Below are 19,489 nucleotides of genomic sequence, written 5' to 3'. Positions count from 1 at the left end.
GGAACAAATGGTGCAGTCGCAGCCGCAGCCGCGGCCGCGAGGTTCGCCACAGACGGACGCTTCGACATCCCGCCGAATAAGGGCGTGGGCGCATAGATCTGCTGCAGCGGTGGCGTGAATGGCGCCGGCCTCGCCTCAGGCATCTGTACCGTTTGCCCGATGATGGGCGATTGCCTAGACAGAGGCGAAGGAACAGCTGAGTACGGGGGGATGCCGTGTAGACTGGCCATAGAGGCGCGCTTCGACAGTCCGGGATGGAACGATGCGGGCGACTGAGATGTCAGTGGAACGAACGCTGGTCGTACCGCAGAGAGACTGGCCGTAGAACCGCGTCTGCTGTGGGCACGTAGTGGGACCAGAGGTGGAGATACGTTAGGTGTAGGCTGAGCGAACATTGATAAAGAGGGCCTGAATGCGTTCCCAAGAGGAGGCGCGAAAGATGACTGAGGCACAAATGAACCACTGGATCCAGGCTGCATCATGGAGGGTGGAGCAGCCGCCGTGACATTCGCAATCGGTGGGGAGAACAAGGCTGGTATTCCAACCGCTGCGTTCGCTGCGGGAATATTCGCAGGGGCAGTCGCGTTAATCACGCCAGCAAGGTTCGCCTCCGATGTACGCTTCGCTAACGCAGCAGCAGATGAATGGGCATGGCTCGCGATGTTGACAATGGCGGCTGCAGCAGGGGTAGCAGCAACCGGCATGAATGGCGAAGCACCCGTGGTGAAGCCCGAATGAGGTGTTGGGCTCGAGAGCACGCAGGGGCCACCAGTGCGCTGTCCATTCGAATGGGTCCGTACTCGACTAGGGACGAATTCAGGTGCAAAAGGCGAGAACGGAGTCTTCCCGGGTGACGGGAGCTTCACGGCTGGGTTCTCGAACGGCTGTCGTGCGGCCGAGGGAACGAACGGCTGAGAGGACGGAGAGAAGGAAAACGCAGTCGCGTCCAGCCCAGAACTTGACGGCGGTACATCGCGTTCGTTCCTCGGGGCGTCAGTTCTCTGCGGGGTGTCTGGTGCACCCTGAGCCGAAGCTTGTACAGTTTGCTCGCGTTCCTTGCGTCTAGTGAACGTCTTCTGTCGACCCTGCTTAGTACAGTTCCAACGGCCCAGCAGGAATACATACCTCCGTAACCTTATGAGCGCTCGGTCCGTCGCTCCGCGTCTGTTCCACCAGCTCGAGAATAACGCCCTTGGACGCTGCTTGTCGCACAGGTATGCGATCGTCCTCGTCAGTGACATCTTCGACTGTCGCAGCAAGAAGGTTGCTCGTTCTAGAACGCTGCTGACACCCCTCCAACTGAGGGGCTTCAGACGGCGCCTTGACATCGCCCACCCTCGAGGCCTCACCAGCCTTCGGTGTCGCAAGAGAGCTTCCAGAGGGACTGGCCGCCCTCGTCCCCATCGCTTCCACCAATTTCAACAAGGCGTCCCCCCGCTCAACAGAGCCGTTCTCGCAGGGCCGTCCGCCGTAACTCTCATCTACCCAACTCGCCTCGGAGTCTGAAGCAAATGGCACGCTCGCGTCACGTCCAAAGCGAGTCGGCGTTCCTGCGTCTGCAACCCCAGAACCAGCCCTCTGCTGCTGCTGACCTATCCCCTTCATACCCCTCAATAATGCCTCCACCATCACCTGAGCCGGTGACGCCTCCCTCTCGCTCGCACTGGCTTCCATATGAAGTCGCTCCAAGCTCGCCGCAGCACCGAACTTGCGTCCACGCGCCCGGCGGTTTCGTTGTTTCCCACCGCGCACACCAGGGGTGCCGCTCTCTTTTGGAGGAGTTTGACGCTCCCGTCCGCGTCCGCGTTGCCTCTTCCGCGCCCTACCCTCGTCAGGCGCAAGAGCCCAATTGGGGTGGTCTGGGGAGTGCTCGCGGCGACGGGGAGGACTTCGAATCTGCGAACGCTCGTCATCAGCGTCATCGGCGTCAGACGTCGGTGCAGAGCTAGATGTCACAGCCGGACGACTGTCAACCGACGGAGCACGAGATGGCGCGCGCGAAGGACCGAGAGGACGTTTGAGGATCTCCTCAGCAATCTCGGGATAAGTGTTTGCGAGCTGAAAGATGCGTCATGAGAAGCGTTTGCTTCTGAAGAGGAGACAAACTCACACTTCTGGCTTCAGCGTACGTGGTAGGAAGCGGTATACCTATTGGCTCTATGGCATGCTCGCCGATCCACACCGTTGGCTTCGTCTGATCATCCGCTGGAGGCGACTCGAGAGGTGTAGCTGGCAGGGATGTGTTGCCCGTGTCCGAAGAGTGGCCGGTACTGGAGCGACTCCAACCTGAAGGCTGGGAGTCGGAGGTGCTCTCAGAGGCTGTTCTTATCGGGGCGGAGGCCCTAGGTGACAGTAGAGGCTGGCAAAAGGCATCCGACATAGATAGCACAAGTCCACGCTCCGAGGAGGGAGAGACCAGGACTACCGCAGGGGGTGACTGTCGGTCCTGGAACTCTGTGCCCATGGTCGGAGTCGCAGGAGGTGTTGCGAAGACCGCAGAGGGTTCGTCCTCTGAGGAAATTGACATGTCCGCGGAGCCGTCTGCGCCCATCTTCTCGACGGATGGAGGGTAAGGAGAACCGAAGGATTGGTATGACACCCCAGTCCTCATGCTGCCTGCACGAGCGGCGGTTAGGAATGTAACAGTACGCGTAGAAGGGGGATCATTGGCTATATGCGCCTGGGGTTTCTCGACAGTGGTGGGCGAAGGGAACACGTTGAGCGAATTCTGGCGGCTGGGTGCCGGGAAGCCGGCGTCGTTGGCCTTCTGCGGCGGAGAAACATTGGGCGTGACGGCAGGCGTAGGCTGTTCAATGATGGGCTCGATCCTCATGCGGACACTGTTCAGTTCGCTCTTGAGGCTATTCGCGCTTGTCGCGCTTGTCAACGAGTCAAACGAGGCGAACTACGAGGGGGGCTTAGTCAAACACATCCCCAGGAGACCAATCTGACCGGACATACACTAGCGGGATGTGTCGTGGACGGCTCTTTGACGCTCTGAACATAACAGACGTGAGTGGCTTGCATGAAGAACACGTCGAAATACAGACCTCTGCGCTCACAGGCTTTGCCTGATTCTCCAACATCGCGACGCGCGGGCTGGTCTGTAGAACTGCGGGCTCCGAAGGGCCGGCCTGCGGCTCCGGGAGAGGCGTGTCCGCATTATCGCTTGCTGCTCCCTTACGTGGGGTCTTCGCTCTACGGAAGAACGGCGACTTCAGGACATTGGTGACGATCTCTGGGACGAAGCCCGCAACAGGAGCCATCGCCGGGCCAGCGGGGTGAGCGACGCGCGGATGGAGAAGGTGGAGGGAGGGAGAGAAGAGGCGGGGGCAGACAGCGAGGCGCGCGAGGTTGAAGTTCAAACTGAGGGCGCGGTCAGCTGTGGAGACGCACGCATTTGGACTTGGCCACGACACACAGTGTACGATGCGGGCGGCGGCACGGTCGATCGATCGACGGCTTGCGGCACCGAGGGTTTGGCCTTGACGACATGTCGCCCAGGCTGACAGCTATCGCGCGGCTCTTGCTACAGTCAGCCCGCAGTGAATAGGCTCAGTCCTTCAGTGGAAACGAACTGGCCTCATGGTAATAGCATAGAGCTGAACCATAAGTATGAGGCCTCGAGGCCAGTGTGTTGAAGTGAACTCTGCTCAGGGTAGAGCCTGGAACGACACCTGCATACTAGTCAGTGTACACCTCTTTGACTGAACTTACTCCGTTATCACACAAGACCCCTGTGATACACCGCACGCCCCAGACCCTATGCCACCTGCTTGCCGACCTATGTCATGACCTTCTCGCCACAGGGGGTGATTCACAAGGCATCCTCGCATGAGAAGCGATAGCCAGGTACGCAGTCAGATTGAGTGGTCACAAGGCGGCCATGTGAAGGGGCAACGCAGCGCGGCAGATTCTGTGATTATAGAGCAAAACTGCGCGAGCAAACTCGTCAGCGACTTTGAGGAACTTTTGACAGATGCCAACCCACCTGTCAGAGGCTATTCACTACTAACCAACGACTCCGTGGCTCGTGTAGAGACGGACGCCACAACGGAGCAGAAGTGTAGTGACGAACGCACCGACAACCCATTGGAGGTGAACGGCGCCCGGTCACTCAACGCACTACGGCGTCATGCCCATTTTCGTCATTGCGACCAACACACCAATAGATCACCGTAGATATACACGAGGGAATTTGCACTGCGACACTTCGCCTAGATCTCAAGCCTTCTCTGACGTGCCCGGTACGGGGCCTTCATCCGACCGGCGACCAGACACCTTGACGAAATCATCCATGGCGTAGTCGCATCCGGAGAGCTGTAAAAACCACGGCCTCAGCCTCCCACCAAAACGAAATAAATAAGGGACTCACCCATTGCCCAAAGTCGCGCACATAGCTCGGGCACAGGCCCAAGAACGGCACAAAGTTGGCATAGAACGGCATGTAGAGCGTCCGCGAGTGCTGCTCGTCGATCGCGGCGATCACCGCCTTAGCGATTGTGACCGGCGGGAGGCTCGGCACGAAGAATTTGTACCACCACGTCTGCGGGAGGCGCGCGCGCGAGAAGAGCGGCGTCTGGACGTGACCCGGGAGCACGAGCGTCGTCCGGACACCGGGCGCGTTGTATTTGTGGTCGAGCTCGTAGCGCAGGGACTCGTGCAGCGAGATGAGCGCCGCTTTAGAGGCGTTGTAGTCGGCTGGGGTCGCGTGGGTCAGGCAAGGAAGACGGGTAGTGGTGAAGGTTACTCACTCATGCGAGCCATCCCGACCATGCCTGCGACAGAAGACATAGTGATCTAGCAGAAGACGTCAACAAGGGTCCTGAGAGGTGGAGCTCGAACCACCCACAATATGGCCCTTCTTTCGCTCGATCAGGCCAGGCAGGAACGCCTTCAGCGTCCAGAAGTGAGCCAGTGTGTTTACAGAGAAAGTCCTGATAACCCAAGATTAGCCCATTTCACGACAACCGCTCCAAGGAAGCAACGACGTACTGCTGAACATCCTCAGGTGTCAGGTCGACAAGGAGCTTGCCCTGCACGACGCCTGCATTGTTGATCAGGATAGTCGGGTGTCCAATCTACTGAGTTGTCAACCATAGCCAGACGCCTATCAAGACTCAGAAACGCACCTCTTCGATGATCTGCTTAGACACGGCTTCGACCTCCTCCCACTTGGATACATCGCACTTGTAGTAGTTAATGTTGTCTGTCGACGTCGTCAGTGTTGTCGCGTGCTGACTAGCGGGGGTTACGTACAGTTCTCGGTGACGATGGGGTTGACGTCCAACACGATGACAGTGACGTTGCGCACAGCACACGTATTGGCGATGAGTTCACCAATGCCCGACGAGCCTACAGCAGAAATTCCAGACTCCCAGATCAACACGCTCGTCCACGCAGAACACGCGCGAATGAGGTCTACGCACCACCGGTGATGAGGATGATCTGCTCGCCCCAGTCCAGGGAACCAGGCCCGTAGATGAGGCTGCCTTGGTTACGGTACAGGCGGGAATGCCACTTCGTGAACCCTGCAAGTCCACGACCATTGTGTTAGCGGAAACACAGTGAATGGTAGCAGGGAGTGAACGTACAGAATACGGCTACCCCAATGACATACGCGCTCGTGCCGAAGAAGACAGGGTCGGTGTACGGCACGTCGTTGAACCAGAAGAACACGGGCAACCAGAACATGAAGAACGGACCTGCGAACGGGTGATAGCAGGTCAGATCTCAATCTGGTGGACTTCGAGGAGACAACTGACTGAGCATTGTATGCGAAAGCACCTTGACGAGGATGTCGATGTCGAAGTTGTCGAACATGAGCGACACGTCGAGCGACTGGTTGGGGGGCTGGATCTGGACCTCCATCGTGCTTCAAAGAATGTCTTTGTGAGGCCTTGAGAACGGTGGTCGCGCTAGGCGGTGTGCGGAGACAACAGAGGGGTATGTGCAACGAGCGAAAAGCGCAGGCTCAACCTGCAGCGAGACGGGGAGAAAGAGGTGCTGGTCCAAGCCCTCGACGAACGAAAGGATATGCGCTGGCCGCTATGCACCGCCTGCTGGTGACTTTGACTTGCAGCAGATGCCAGATGGTGGAAGGAAAGATGGGCCTCTGGGATCACGCAGGCTTGACAGACGGGTTGCTGCGGCGGTACTCGCCCGTAGCGTACACATCTTCTCTCGGCCGGGCTGGCTCAGACACAGGTACCGGTATCAACTCCGTCAACACAGTCGCCTCTTATGGATTCCAGTCATACATCCGATCCTGTGGTCTCGCGCCTTTCTACACAAGCGTCCAGAGACACGCGGAGGGCGACAGGTCGGCATAGCTCTCCGTTTGACGGTTCCGGTGGAGAGCGAGCGTCTCTGGCACTAACACTAGTCCGAAGCGCAACGTCCGAGATGCAGCCGGTACGCTCTGCCCTATACAGCCCACTCATCTTGGTTACGCCTGATCCTCCATTCACTCTCAACTGTCTTCGTCTGGACGCTAGCAGGGTCTCATTGCGAGATCGGACTCAGGAGGCGGTTCTCAAGGCGAGCCGCTCCCCACCTCCGATTTGGACGCACTGACTGCGTCATAACAGGTCGTTATACTGAGCAGCGCTGAGATCATTGCGATTGGTCCTGTTGCACTTGCGATCCTGTCTTCCCGCTGCGGAACATAGCGAGGCCTTTACGGACATTCCGATCCTACCATCGACACCGGGCTCCATGTCCAAGCCGCATATCATACATGAGGATGCGTTCTTCGCTTCACTCCCCCTGTCAGACTATCCAGCTCTGCCCTCGAACGTGGGCAACAGAGGGCGTACACCTATCTTCCCTCGCATGGCCCTCACCTCCAGCGACTCATCCATGATACTCGGCGAAACCGACTTCCCGTCCACACTCCCCCTCGAGCCCCCACTCCCGCTCGAGATCCTCATGCAGATCCTCGAGTACACCGCCTCCCTCTCCCGCCCCTCCGCCGCATCCGTCTCGTTAGTCTCCGCCTGGGCGCGCAAGCTCGCGCTCCCGCACCTCTTCCGCGCGCTCGTGCATCGCAAGGTGCCGCTTGCGAACGTGACCGTCCTCTCCGCGACGCGCAGCGCCTCGCTCCCCGCCTCGCGCACGCCGCTGCCCACGCACCTCGGACAGTACGTCCGCGCGCTCTGGACGGAGAGCATCGGCATGGCGTCGCCCACAAGCGAGATGGACATCTTCCGCGCGTGCCCCGCCGTCGAGCACCTCGCGCTTCCCGCCCCCGCGCTCCGCACGCTCTACATGGTCTGCCAGACGTTCGACAAGCACGATCGGGTGCATGGCCGTCGTGGGCCGGGCAGCGGGAACACGCTGCCGTTCCTCTCCGCGCTGCGGGAGGTGACGCTCCTGAGTCACACGCTGCGGTACGAGTGGCACTTCCTCGTCGGGCTGCGCATCCCGGACGGCCGTACGCTCCTGGGGAACATCACGCACCTCCGGATGCTCGACATGCAGATCAGCGCGTACGTCCCGCATGCGCACCTCTCGAATCTGACGCACCTCGCGCTGCCGTACCTGGACCTAGGCGCGAACATCAGCCACGACCTCCTCCGCCTCCCGGAGGGCGTGCTCGAGCACCCCAAGTTGAAGATGGTCGTGCTGACGGTGGACGAGCGCAAGTACCTGCATAATCCGTGGTACCATATCGTGCGCTACTCTGCGGCGGGCACGGGAAACGTGCGGTACTCGTCGCCGAGGGAGAGCTTCCGTGAGCTAGTCAAGCAGGCGCATTTGAAGGACAAGCGGGTGCACGTCATATTGTCACCGCGCATTGGCCAATCTGCTGTCGACGAGTGGGATGCTGCCGCGCGCGGAGGTGAGAGCATATGGGAGATCGCCGAGAGAGTGCGGGGCGACGAGCAGTATGGCATGGAACTGCCTTCTACTTACGCACCGGGCATCCGTCGGTGAGGCGTTCCCAACCACCCCGGCATCGCCCTTAAACCTGAATTGTACGATGCTATTCAATCAACTATAATAATCTTGCACCTTCTCCGACTTGCTCGCTGTGATTTCTTGCATGCCGCTACGTCTGACCTCACCATTGGCAGGTCCGAACTGGCCACTTGCGCTGCACGTGGTCTTCTGTTCGGCAGGCACCAGTATCATGGGCTTTTATGGCTAGCGTGTCTATACGAAGGTGAGTTGATTTGTACTAGAGCTGTCTGCGACCAGTGAGCACCCGCACTCGGTTTTACCACGGCCAGAGCTTCACTCGTCGTTTTCACCGCCAATGCCCTGGACGCTGACTGGTGGCTCCCCGAGAGCCTGCAGTTGTCGCCGAGATTATTGTGCCTCCCGATGGACTCGTTGCTCATGAGCCCATTGTCCAAGTGCCGCGGATGTGAGCACCCACTGTAGCGTAAACACTGGGCGCAAATGCGCCAATCCGCGCAGGTAGGTAGTACGGGTAGCTGCCCGTGTTCGATGTTCAACGTTTCAACCCTAGACAGTCCATTATCATATATTGCTACTACTTGTAGACAAACCTCCGAGTCGCCCGTATCGACTCGGATTTGTGAATATCTGATTATGATTGCGCAAATCACTGGGACCTGGGTAACCTGCTGCTTCAAATCACGCTGGTCTGAGCTTCGTACCGTACACATACCATTCATCTCATGTACATATAGCTGGGTGGAATGGAGATGACATGCCCGATAGCCGTAGCGGAGCACAGGCTTCTGCTAGTACCTACACATTTGACCAGATTTTGTTTACGCTAATACCATGCCCCCTGTGTATCACTATGGAGATAACCTCCTGGAACATGATGCTGTAATATAGTCTACAAGGTTAAGCTCAGCTTTGCCTGGGACATCTAGTAGCGACTGTGAAGCGGAAGCCTGATCGATTGGACAGAAGTAGTGACCCGTACTCCGGAGTGTCTTGTATGAAGATTACAACACCAGCATAGCCTGGCTAAGAACGCGGCTTTCGGCGATCCCGAGACCAGTGGCACCTCCTCGCATAAACGCCGCGAGTACATCAATTCAGACATTGCGACCAGTGGTCCAAGCAGCGGCGGTAGTCGAAGACAATGCTGAATGCGGCCAAAACCTCCTGGCAAGAGTGGCGCAAGGCACGGTAAGGGCCTCACCCGACTGGTTTGCAGCCTTATCATAGGCCTTCTGATTGCAGTAACTTCGTACACAGCTCATCGCGTACATGCGCTTCTTGTGATATAGAAGACGTCGACCTCGCGTCTTCTTCCGTGTCCAGAGGTATTATAGAAGACCACAGGGCAGTGTTCTTGTGGGCCCTGTACAACAACAGGACGCCACTAGTGGCGGGAACCGCCCCTATAGCAACCACAATACCATTGTTAATGCCACCCGGATATATACAACAGAGGATTGTCCGTAGCCACTTACACACACTCCCTGCCCTATTTCTATAACCGCGGGCTGGCTCCGTACACTCCATTCATTCATTTACTCATGATTGCAGTCTTCGCCATACTTTTCCTGCCGAGGATACGACACCTGGCCTGCGGCAGAGCAAAAGCGGGCCCAGACAAGCCTCCACGCAGACACAGGTGGTGGACGATCCTACGCGGTGGTCAGAAGACACGGCAGACGCGGAAGGCGGGCCAGGGTAGCGGGGAGGGAGAACGAGCTGGACGGTTCGACGCGCTGAAGCGGCTGGTCCATGGGGGCAGGTGTACAGGGTCACGTGGGAGAGACGCGTCGGTGGCTGAGGGGCTCGGCGGGGAGACGCCCGGGAGGCGAGTCGAGTGCGGCCAGGCTGCGGCGTCCCCTTCCACGCCCTTCGCCTCCCCGGATGCACCCCCGCTCATAAGCCCCAGCCAGCACCCGCTGCCACCGCCGTCACGAGCACCAGTATGTCCTGCACTCCCAGCCTCCGCGCCCTCCTCGTCCTCGACCTCATACGCCCCCCGCCACAGCTCGGCTTCGCAGGCCTCGACGCCCTCTCAGCCGCGGTGCTCGCGCCGCATGTGCAGACGGGAACAACTGCGAAGGGCAAAGATAGATACTGCTCGCCCTCGATGCAGCTCGCAGTACAGCCGCAGATCCCACCCAGGCATGGTAACCTCGACGACGACCGCAAGCGCGCTGTTCATGCGCCACGGCACGCCTCACGGAAGCCTGCTGACGGGCATTCGTTCCCCCCACGCACAAAGGACGCGGTGCGCAGCTTGGGTTTGGGTACGCTATGCGAGGTATATGAGGCGGACGAGGACCAGGGCGCTGCAGTACGTCTCTATACTTCATACCACACACACTACTCTGAACACGAACCATGGCCAGGATGGCCTCTCCGACATGGACCACACTCTGGTATGCATGCACCTCCGAAAGTCGTACGTCTACTCACAAGTGGGGTCAGATTACGAAAGAGTATTTTGCAAAGGTTGAAGACGACTGGTCAAGATGGCGGACTATCAGGGAGAAGAATGTGCGACCCGCTCCGCGCTTTCCCTAATTTGTAGCTTAACGATGATATACGTACAGAACCATCTCCGCGAGCTGCAGCTCGATCGCCGCAACATTGTCCTCGACTCCGCCCATCCAAACGTCGCGCCACACATTGTCATCACACCTCCCGACTCCGTAGATGCATGGAACAACTACTGGGCGACCTGCGTGAACAGGACAGGACCACAAGAACCCGCACAGCTGCAGCTGCCCCACAGAAGCGATGGTCTCGACCCGCTTGCGTGCTTTGCGGCGCCCGCTGATGCAGAGGCGCGTGTTCACCGTGCGGCGGCGAGCGACAATGCGCAGAATGGGTCGGATGCGGGGCTCTTCACGGAACCTCGGAGAGTCTTCAGCAGTTCTCGACTGCATTCAAGGGTATGTCCGTCGGAAACCCTGCTAGCAGCGGAATTGGGTTTACAACTTCAGGTGACGCTTGCTGCACAGGAACGTGAACTGCTATTTCTTGATAACATATCTGCTGCTGTGCAGCGTAGGCAGTTCAGACTGGCAGTCAGTATTCTCTGTTATGTATGCGTCGCGGTTTGGCTGACTCCATTCGTCTAGGCGCAGGACGCTGCTTCCATAGCACCTTCCTTCCGAGCGCGATGGCAGGCGCCCGAGTTCGCGCACAGGTTCGAAAGGCCATTCAAATGGACAGACGAGGCGGAGGTCCGTCCATTTATTCTCGCTCTCTCATGCAAGTGCTAATTCGCGTCTAGCCTCTCCTGTCGTACTTCGCCCACTGCGTCGACACGACCGTCATCGACTCCCCGACACCCTGTATCGCGCCACACATCGTCATCCAGGAGCCTCCGACTGACGAGCCGGCACCGTTTATGGCGTCCCACCACAATCTCACACCGGCGCAACAAGACTGCTATTTCCTCACCGTGCCCGCATCCTTCGTGCATTTCGTCAACGAGAATGATTCTCAGGTATGGGGTACGGAGACCGACTTAGGCATTGAAGAGGAGGAGGACTGTGCACCACTCCTGGTGGGCGAGGTCGAAGCAGACATGGATATGGAGGCGGAGGCGGAATCCATAACAACGTCGTGCTCGGGGTCATGGAGTGAGGGCCTAGCGACGCCACACGGGTCGCACTACGAGCTGGGCGAGGCGATCATCGAGGAGTTCGAGGAATACGTCGGGGAGGACGAGGAGGGCCTCCGACCAGCGACGCCACCGTACCACGCGGTGGCGGAAGAGCCCCTGGAGAACTTGAAGGCGACCGTAGACGTCTTTGAGTGCGAGGAAGAGGACGAGTTGCCGCCCTTTGATGACTGGTATCAGAACATTGCGAGTAGGGCGGCCACGTAGGCTGGTTGGGGTGGCGATACCCACGTATTGCGGTATGCTAAGGTCGTATAATGTGTACTATAGCGGTGTAGCATAGTTGTGCGTTATGCTGGATATCCTCCCCTGTGTGGTTGCGCAGTTGCCAACCGCAGGGCGTTGTTAATTCTCATTCAATATCCGATGCCGTGGGTTGTTCACGGAGCAATTTAATACGAACGCCTCCTGTCACACAACATACTGTGGACTGATGTGTTGATAAGCGTACTAGAAGTCGTCGAAGACCTACTCACGGCGGCCCACAGTGATTGCAGCAGTTCATGAAGTCCGCCTTGCATTGTGCCCTCTGCAACTCGCTCATTCCACCCTCAGGACCCTCAACCGAAGGCGGCCATGCCAAGATCCGCCGCTTACAACAAAACTGGGCCTCCCTCCCTCCACGCCTGAATCCAATCTCTTCACAAATGCACTCCAGCTTCTCTCCACTAAACCGTGTAAGGTGCAAGTCTGCTGTAGGGCTGTACCCGAACACGTACGGCAAGTCTTCCTTATGGCAGACCTGCTCGCGCCCCAAGGACTCTGGCGTGCAGGCGGCGGGGAGGCCAGGCAGCGGCAGTCCGCGCCAGAACTCGACGACTCGGAGAAAGGTCGTGCTCGAGACTTGCGCGCGATTTGAAGTTGTCGAGGGTGACGAGGTAGGAGACGGTGTTCCGGACGGTGATGGGGTCGGAGGAGTTGTGCGGGAACTGTGTACGACGATGCGCGCTTCGTAAACGTGAAGACGACAGTGAATTTGTGTCCAGTTGGACCACTGACCAAGGTAAAATTGACAATCACTTCAGCGAGTTCATCCCGGAACGCTTCAGCCAAAAGAGGCTCATAGTAGTCCTCAGGCTTGTAATGGAACCGTACACGAAGAGCGTACCCTCATCTCCCATCGTTCCCATCATAGTCGGCACCGTGCAGTCGACTTACGCCTTCTCGCCAGTGGTCGAGCATTCCAGAATAGAAGGACCGTGTATACCAGGGAACCCCAATGGGAAATGACTCCGTTAGTGACGGCGGCGCGGAACAGGCCCTTCGCTACTAGAGCTGCGCCCGCGCCCTGGCCTATGATGCTCACCCGTGTAGGGTCCCCGCCAAATACCGAGGTGTACTTCTACACCCACTTGAGAGCGAGAATATGGTCGGGGAGCATCTGGATGCCGACGAGAATGGTAGGGAGGCGAGGCTGCCAAGTGGGCCAAGGCGGTAGTTGATCACGACGACTACCGTCGGCCATACAGTATGCGAGTACCGTCGGTCCCGTATACGTTCTGTGCACGCATTCTGCAGGGCCTTCTGTGATTGGCTTTGCCGAGCTACCACCTCCCGCTTCTTCTATACTAGACCCCGGGTCTAGGCGCAGAGCATCTCAGTACGAGGAATCAGGGAGACGTTACAACTCACTCCGTAGACCCCCTGCAGGGTGTCGTGGTAGGCATGTCGGCGGAGACACAGGGGGCTCCCAGTAATGCGGCGCGACTGCGGCACGATGTTAGCTCAATGTAGTGTGAGTAGAGCGCTAGGACGGCAGAGATGTGTTCGGGCATGCGGCATGTATACAATCCAACTGTATGCCTGAACATTTCCCCGCCTGCCTTGCGATTGGTGTCTTGGGAAAGAAGGAGAGGCTGGGCTCACCTAGTCCCATCGGCGCAGGTTCTGCGCATACATCAAGCAACATGCTTCCCAAGAATCGCACATTCATTTCCCCACATACTACCTATGTTGACCCACACCTTCGGAAGTCACAGCAATACATGTCGAAAGAAAGCCTGCGGGACACGTTGAAATGCACCTCAAGGCTCAGGCTGGTTACTGGTGGTAGACGGCATTCCTAGTCTCGCCTTTTTTCACGGCCGGATAGGCACCGCGGAGGCCGTGGTACATCCCACGAAGCTAGGGCCAAAAGTAAGCATCGCTCTGCCTATCGGGTTCTTCATCAATCTTCGATCCAGGTAAACGACAGGCTGCCATGGTATATCGAGGAACCGACGTCGTTCAATGGGTCCCAGAAGCGAACACCCGCTGCCATTGTTACGAGTCCACTCTGTCGCAAGTACTACGCGCGAGACCAATCGGCCGTTCCAGATCTTCCGCGATTGTTGACAGCTGACGGAAGGCTGTACCGCGAACGTTCTGCGCGGATCCAGATATCGATTGTATGAGCCGTCGAAGGAGGAAGAGGGCGAGCTGGCTATGGCTTCCGGATATAGCGGTAAGAGCCAGAGGTAGCAGCGGATGCGATGGAGAAGCAATACCTGGCAGAGAAGTAGCTCACTCGAGACGTTTCGGGCCCCGTTCGAGGTCATTTGGTCTTCGGAGCAGCCTGTCTCCTCAGTTCAGTGAGCCATAAATGTCCTAGGATAATGTAGATCTCAACCTTACCACTGCAACGACTTCACCTGAACAGGCTGAGTAGGGGACAAATAGAATCCGACTTATCGACATGTTACTCGAGCTGATGCCGAATGAAATTCATTAGCCTTTCGATGACATCACGAAGACCGGCGTGGTCTATCCAAAGAGCGATTTCACTCTACGGACAAGCTACGCCGGTCTCATACAAGGCCGCACCTCGCTACGAGGGCATGCTGACACTTCGTCGAGCAGCCCAGCTTCTAGGTCACGAGTACACACTAATACTCACATGTCCACGTACCACGGCAAAAAGCAAATCGCTACAACGGTAAACCCACGCACACGTAGCGTGCCGCACTAGGACCAAGCCCGCGTAAGCAGCACTTGCCGCCGGGTCCACAGCTACTCGACGCTAGCGGTGGCATGGCTCAGTTCCATCTAACCTTTCTCCTGTACTCCGAGTCGGAAGTACGCGGAACGTCCTAGCGTACCGCTAACGCGGGTGCGCAGGCGCATGCTAGCCGGTTTGGGGTGGCGACGATCGATTTGCAACGTTGACAATAGTTGGCATTTGACGTTTATCCGCACGCATGAGTAGCGTGCGCGATCATGGCGCGGTGTCGGGAATGAAGGGGGTCTGGGCTGCGCCTGTGCGTAGGCGCGTTCGCTAAATCAAGCTGACGCGATAAGGCAGGTGTACCAGTAGGGATAGTGCGGGCCATGGCAAATACACATGTGCGAGGCCCGAGGTCTTGACATGGATAGCCTGTGGAAGCGGAACTCCTTGTGGACAGGTAGGCACTTGCCGGTGAGACATCTCGGGAGAATCGCCGTCGGCGGGTTGCACGACGAAGAGAGGAAGAGGGTTTCTGAGTGAGTGAAGATGCATGTACGGCGACTTTGTGTGCGCCGGTCCATCCTGCTGACCTTGTGTCTGAGTCCGAGACGATGTGTTTCGTGGAAGCAACCGGAGAAGCTGAAGATAATAGCGTCCGACGATTCGAACCGCCCACGCCTGCAGGCACGGTGCGACGGTTCTGCGCGCACATGCGGGAAAACGTGACGGCCACGCCTACAGGGCCACATTCCGCAGATTGGCTGCGGATGGTTCCGGGTACGGGGGAGGGGAGACGGAGTCAATTGCGAGGAACTGAGGGAGACGAGTGACGCCGGCACGGCATGACGAGAGTACGTGAGGGCATGCCGTCACCCGAGTACGTCCAGAATGTCGGTATCCTTCGTGGCGAGCGGACCCGTCCAAGACCCGTCCACCCGCGCGAGCCTCGAGACGGAACGCCACCATCAGCTTAGGGCGGGGCTTAATGTAGAATGCGGGGAAGAGCTGCGCTGTCGTTCGTCGATATCACGCTAGCTCGAGTGACAGTCTGTGACAGTGTGGTGAGGGCATCAGCGCAGCTATGCGGGTGCAGATGCGCCTCTGGAATGGAGGGGCGTACGTACCTGTACGTTACCCTGAAAAGTACTAGACCTGTGGAGGCACGGCCTCGTCGCATGAGAGGTAGGTGGCTATGGCCTGGATCTGTGCGCAAAAGGGAAGAAGGGGCACCGGTGGGGGCCGGCGGTCATCAGAGTGACGGCAGACCGTTCGACTGGCAGCGTGGTTACGCAACGCAAAATGAAGGTGCTGACTGACCCGATGGGGAGGCCCGTGCGATGTGGAGGTATCCGACTCGGACGAGGGAACAAAGGTCTGGGGGCGTCTAGGGCCACATCGGAAACGACGAGAAGACGGCCGGACGCGCTAAGGTGAGTGTTGCTGAGAGGGTACCCAGTGCTAGAGACGCTGGAGGCTTCGTAAACGTGCGATGGCGAGTGCGTCGCGGTAAGTAGCAGCACTGTGAGACGGGGCCCGCATGCAGCGGCAGGGCCGGTGGAAGATTCAGGATTCGGGAGGAAGATGGGCTTCAAGGAACAGCAGTAGTAGTAACAGTCCGCGTCGATAGGCCTACTGCAGGCCCGGCTGCGGGGAAAGTCAGGAGGGCAGATACGGCGAGAGCCCTTCCGGCTTGGGCTGATGAATGAGGCGGGCGCGCTGCAATGAATCAGAAGAACCCACCAGGCACTTGCTCTACGCCTCCGCAGGCGTACAGGATAGGCAGGCAGGAGACCGATATGGGCAGTGGACCGTGTGCGAGACCGTGCACAGCGGCGGGAGGTCGCAGGTGGCGACACTGATTGCCATACTTAGCGGGAAGGCCGGCGGGAAGGCCGGCGGACCGATAGCCGGGAAAGTGGCGGACAATGTCGAATATGGGCGGCTATCAACGTGATTTCGGCCTGCCAGGTATAGGTGCAGATCGAAATCATCGCTGTCTTCCCCAGTCGCAGGCAAGTCGCCCTCCTCCTCTTCGCGCGAGACCTCCTCTGCCCATCACCGGCACCCCTCGGCCTCCTTTAACCCCCGCCGTTCTCCTGCCTCTCCTTCCTTCCTCCACCACCCGTCCCCCTCCTCCCTGCCCCCTCATGAGCGACAGCGTCACCATCTCTCTCCTCCCTGTCTCGCTCGCCCTCGTCCACGTCCCTCGCTCACGACTAGATACCCTCACCCAGCACATTCTCCGCCAAATCCTCAGACCCAACCCCAGCTTCCTCAATGTCACCTGCAACGAGATCGAGCTCAGCCTCTTCGCCGAGGGACATGCGCTCAGGGAGGTTGAGAAGATCGCACGCAAGGATGCGCGCAAGCTTCGCAGGAGACGAGAGGACCAGGACGCTGTCCAGTCTGGGCAGAGGTCACAGAGCAGGCGGAGTCGACCCGACTGGGAGCCCATAGAGGTCTCGTCTGACAGATGGTGTGTCCTCCAGATTGACTCGCATTCTGACTCACTCGGTGTGTCCATATTCGCTACATGCTGCAGGCAGGCGCTGACTGTCCGTATCCGAAGCAGACAACTCTGGCGCACGAGTGCGCGAACTGTCGGCGCCTCTCGCCGCAGCGGGCATCTCCATCCTCTACCAGTCCTCGTACATGAGCGACTTCATCTTCGTGAGTGCACTTCAGTTTCGCCCACGTTTGCTGTCCCCTCGAAGTATCACACGTAACTCGCCTGTGCCTGTGCAGTACCCCTCATTCTTATCGCCGTCGGTCTCTTCATTTCCCGTTCGATCCGGTTTGATGTATGCCGGCATTCATTTACCAGTTCCCGCAAATTCTCTGCGCCTATCACTTATGACGATTCGCTTGCTTAACGCCTTCTATTAGGTAAAATCCTCTCGCCTATCCCAGGTCATGTCTCTGCTCGCGACGGCAGGGTTCGGTCTCTACTCGGACAACCCTACCAACCTCACCGCACAGCTCTCGACATTTACGTCTCCGCTGCTCTCGCCGACGCAGGACGATACCTCCGTGTCCCTCCTCGACCTCAGCGCCCTCGGCCCGACATCGAGCACGCGGGTCGACCCAGGCGGCGGCGCGGTGTTCACGCGCTCGCGCAGCAGCACCGACGCGACCAACAGTTCTTCGGGCAGCCGCGCACCTTCCATCTTGCAGATGTCCAACCCACACGACTTCTCGCCCGGCCCGACCTCGCCCATTTCGCCGCTCGCCTTCGACGCACCACCTGACGAGGACGCAGAGGCGGACGCGGACGCGGACACGGAGGATGATATGCTGATGAAGACCCCCGCGCCGGGCCCCGCGCCAAGGCCAGCCATGAGCCGCTCGCATTCGCACTCCCCGTCGGGGTGCGATGTGAGTGTGCTCGTGCCGGACTTGACGTACGTCGGCCTGTCGGACGAACACGCGGAGATGTGGGGACTGAAGATCGTGAAGCTCGTTGCGTACCCGGACCTTATCGTCGGCACCGGTGCAGGACACTCGGCGTCGTCGAGCGAGTCAGCAGGACCCAGCTCGCCCGTGTCCCCGCTGGAAGCCACGGCTGCTGCTGCGGATGTCTCGGTGAGAATCGCGGACGCGGTGAGTAGGATTGAGGGAGGCGGGAGTGGGAGTGATACGACCACCCGGGTAGGCGCAGGCTCGGACAAGGAGGACATTGCTCTTTATGAGCATACCGAGCAGTGCATGCCCTGGGAGGAGGACCTCGGTGATGCCGAATCGAGCGACGAGGACGGATACTTCTCGTCGAGCCCGCGATTAGGCCAGTCCGACCTCCTATCGGGCGCAAGGCCGCCGCTCATGCACCACGAGACGGTTGACACCGTGCACCCTGCGCGACCCAACCTGGCAGGACGCTCGCGCTCCGACTCGAGCTCTTCGACGTCGTCATCTTCAGCGGGCCCCTCAACGAGCCCACTTGTGCCGTTCTTCTCGTTCACGCGGACGAGCGAGGGGTCGTCGCTCACGGCGCCGGTCTCACTACTGGCAGCACTGTTCCCGCCGAATGAGCGGGATATGGTGATCTGCAGCGATGAGCTCTTTAACCTCGACTCGAGGCAAGCGTCCCCTGAGAGGGATGCCGATGAGGAGAGCGAGGACGAAGATGGGACGCCGCAGGGCCCTCTCAGGTGCTTGCAGATCGACCTGCGGAAATTCGGGCTAGGTATGTCCGTTCCTTCAGGTTATGATCGTTCCCATGCTAAGTATTGCTCGTGATCTCCAGACAAGCACGGTCTGGTGAACCGCTTCTCGCGCACGCTCGAGGAGAACGGGATCAATCACATGTACAACTCGACCTACAAGACCGCGAACCTCCTTGTCGACAAGGCGCACGCGAGCCGTGCGCAGGCGCTGCTGCGATCGTGCTGAGGTTCCATGTTCGCATCGCTTCTTGCCTTCTCACCCGTAGCTCGTGCCCAGTCTCGAGCCCTGAACTCTCTACATCCCCGCTCTACCTCCGCGTCACCACCTCACGTTACGACAACGACAAAACGCCCTGCACGAGCATCACGCACTGTGTAAATAAAACGCGCCAGGCTTCCATATACCTTCTATGTCACCGTTCCCGTTGCATTGCATCTCACCCTCGCACGCACGTCTCGCTCATCCCACATGCCCCAGTTCACTTCCCACATTTTTATTACCTTGCTTCGAACGTCCCACCCCTCGCGGCCTGGCCCTTCCTCGCGCTTGTGTTCTTTCCACGTCGTCTCCGTTCGGGTTTCTTCGGTCTGCCGTGTCACAGTCTCTCGGGCCTCCTACACGCTCCCCCTCTGTCTCTGCCTCTACCAGTCTGAATCACGATTCACACTCACCATGCTCATCCCGATCCGTCTCGGATCTCATTCCCACTGCGCACGTTCGTCCTATTCCTATTCCTGTTCCTCTGCTCTTTCACTGGCACCGTCTCCCGCTCTCTCCATCATCCCACACGGTCCCTATACCTATGTCGCAACCCCTGACGT

The 19,489-nt window shown here is 58.7% G+C and overlaps 5 protein-coding genes across 5 annotated transcripts; 3 read left to right on the top strand and 2 right to left on the bottom strand.

The window, feature by feature from the left end:
* Positions 1-4,224: 4,224 nt before the first annotated feature.
* C8Q71DRAFT_712014 (retinal short-chain dehydrogenase/reductase) lies at positions 4,225-5,823 on the bottom strand (the record flags this gene model as incomplete). The annotated part of the gene is made up of 10 exons (XM_047920833.1): positions 4,225-4,320; positions 4,376-4,701; positions 4,755-4,800; positions 4,853-4,937; positions 4,996-5,081; positions 5,133-5,209; positions 5,260-5,355; positions 5,430-5,531; positions 5,595-5,705; positions 5,766-5,823. The coding sequence occupies 10 exons, from the start codon at positions 5,821-5,823 to the stop codon at positions 4,225-4,227; spliced, it is 1,083 nt and encodes a 360-aa protein (XP_047776474.1).
* A 677-nt stretch (positions 5,824-6,500) lies between these two features.
* Positions 6,501-8,035, top strand: C8Q71DRAFT_173404 (uncharacterized protein). The gene is made up of 2 exons (XM_047916757.1): positions 6,501-6,540; positions 6,591-8,035. The coding sequence occupies exon 2, from the start codon at positions 6,718-6,720 to the stop codon at positions 7,936-7,938; it is 1,221 nt and encodes a 406-aa protein (XP_047776473.1). The 5' UTR covers positions 6,501-6,540; positions 6,591-6,717; the 3' UTR covers positions 7,939-8,035.
* Positions 8,036-9,872: 1,837 nt separating this feature from the next.
* On the top strand, positions 9,873-11,936 carry C8Q71DRAFT_173179 (uncharacterized protein). The gene is made up of 6 exons (XM_047916755.1): positions 9,873-10,446; positions 10,503-10,844; positions 10,914-10,979; positions 11,034-11,138; positions 11,189-11,431; positions 11,486-11,936. The coding sequence occupies exons 1-6, from the start codon at positions 10,291-10,293 to the stop codon at positions 11,786-11,788; spliced, it is 1,215 nt and encodes a 404-aa protein (XP_047776472.1). The 5' UTR covers positions 9,873-10,290; the 3' UTR covers positions 11,789-11,936.
* Positions 11,937-13,213: 1,277 nt separating this feature from the next.
* On the bottom strand, positions 13,214-14,216 carry C8Q71DRAFT_772337 (uncharacterized protein). The gene is made up of 2 exons (XM_047924406.1): positions 13,448-14,216; positions 13,214-13,288 (listed from the first exon to the last, which is right to left on the bottom strand). The coding sequence occupies exon 1, from the start codon at positions 14,116-14,118 to the stop codon at positions 13,660-13,662; it is 459 nt and encodes a 152-aa protein (XP_047776471.1). The 5' UTR covers positions 14,119-14,216; the 3' UTR covers positions 13,214-13,288; positions 13,448-13,659.
* Positions 14,217-16,651: 2,435 nt separating this feature from the next.
* Positions 16,652-18,893, top strand: C8Q71DRAFT_860029 (uncharacterized protein; the record flags this gene model as incomplete). The annotated part of the gene is made up of 4 exons (XM_047927735.1): positions 16,652-17,018; positions 17,077-17,174; positions 17,391-18,687; positions 18,748-18,893. The coding sequence occupies 4 exons, from the start codon at positions 16,652-16,654 to the stop codon at positions 18,891-18,893; spliced, it is 1,908 nt and encodes a 635-aa protein (XP_047776470.1).
* Positions 18,894-19,489: the final 596 nt, after the last annotated feature.

Source organism: Rhodofomes roseus (genome assembly GCF_022264815.1).
Source record: "Rhodofomes roseus strain CIRM-BRFM 1785 chromosome Unknown C8Q71scaffold_17, whole genome shotgun sequence".
NCBI classification, from domain to species: Eukaryota; Fungi; Basidiomycota; class Agaricomycetes; order Polyporales; family Fomitopsidaceae; genus Rhodofomes; species Rhodofomes roseus.
This window is presented reverse-complemented; position numbering and strand designations above follow the sequence as displayed.

What these genes read in the sequence shown, in the direction of transcription:
- C8Q71DRAFT_173404 (XM_047916757.1), top strand. Translation starts at nt 6,718, where the DNA reads ATGTCCAAGCCGCATATCATACATGAGGATGCGTTCTTCGCTTCACTC.
- C8Q71DRAFT_173179 (XM_047916755.1), top strand. Translation starts at nt 10,291, where the DNA reads ATGGCCAGGATGGCCTCTCCGACATGGACCACACTCTGGTATGCATGC. An exon ending in AATGGACAGACGAGGCGGAG is followed by an intron (nt 11,139 to 11,188) that starts GTCCGTCCATTT and finishes ATTCGCGTCTAG; the next exon opens with CCTCTCCTGTCGTACTTCGC. An exon ending in GTACGGAGACCGACTTAGGC is followed by an intron (nt 11,432 to 11,485) that starts ATTGAAGAGGAG and finishes GTCGAAGCAGAC; the next exon opens with ATGGATATGGAGGCGGAGGC.
- C8Q71DRAFT_772337 (XM_047924406.1), bottom strand. Translation starts at nt 14,118, where the DNA reads ATGACCTCGAACGGGGCCCGAAACGTCTCGAGTGAGCTACTTCTCTGC.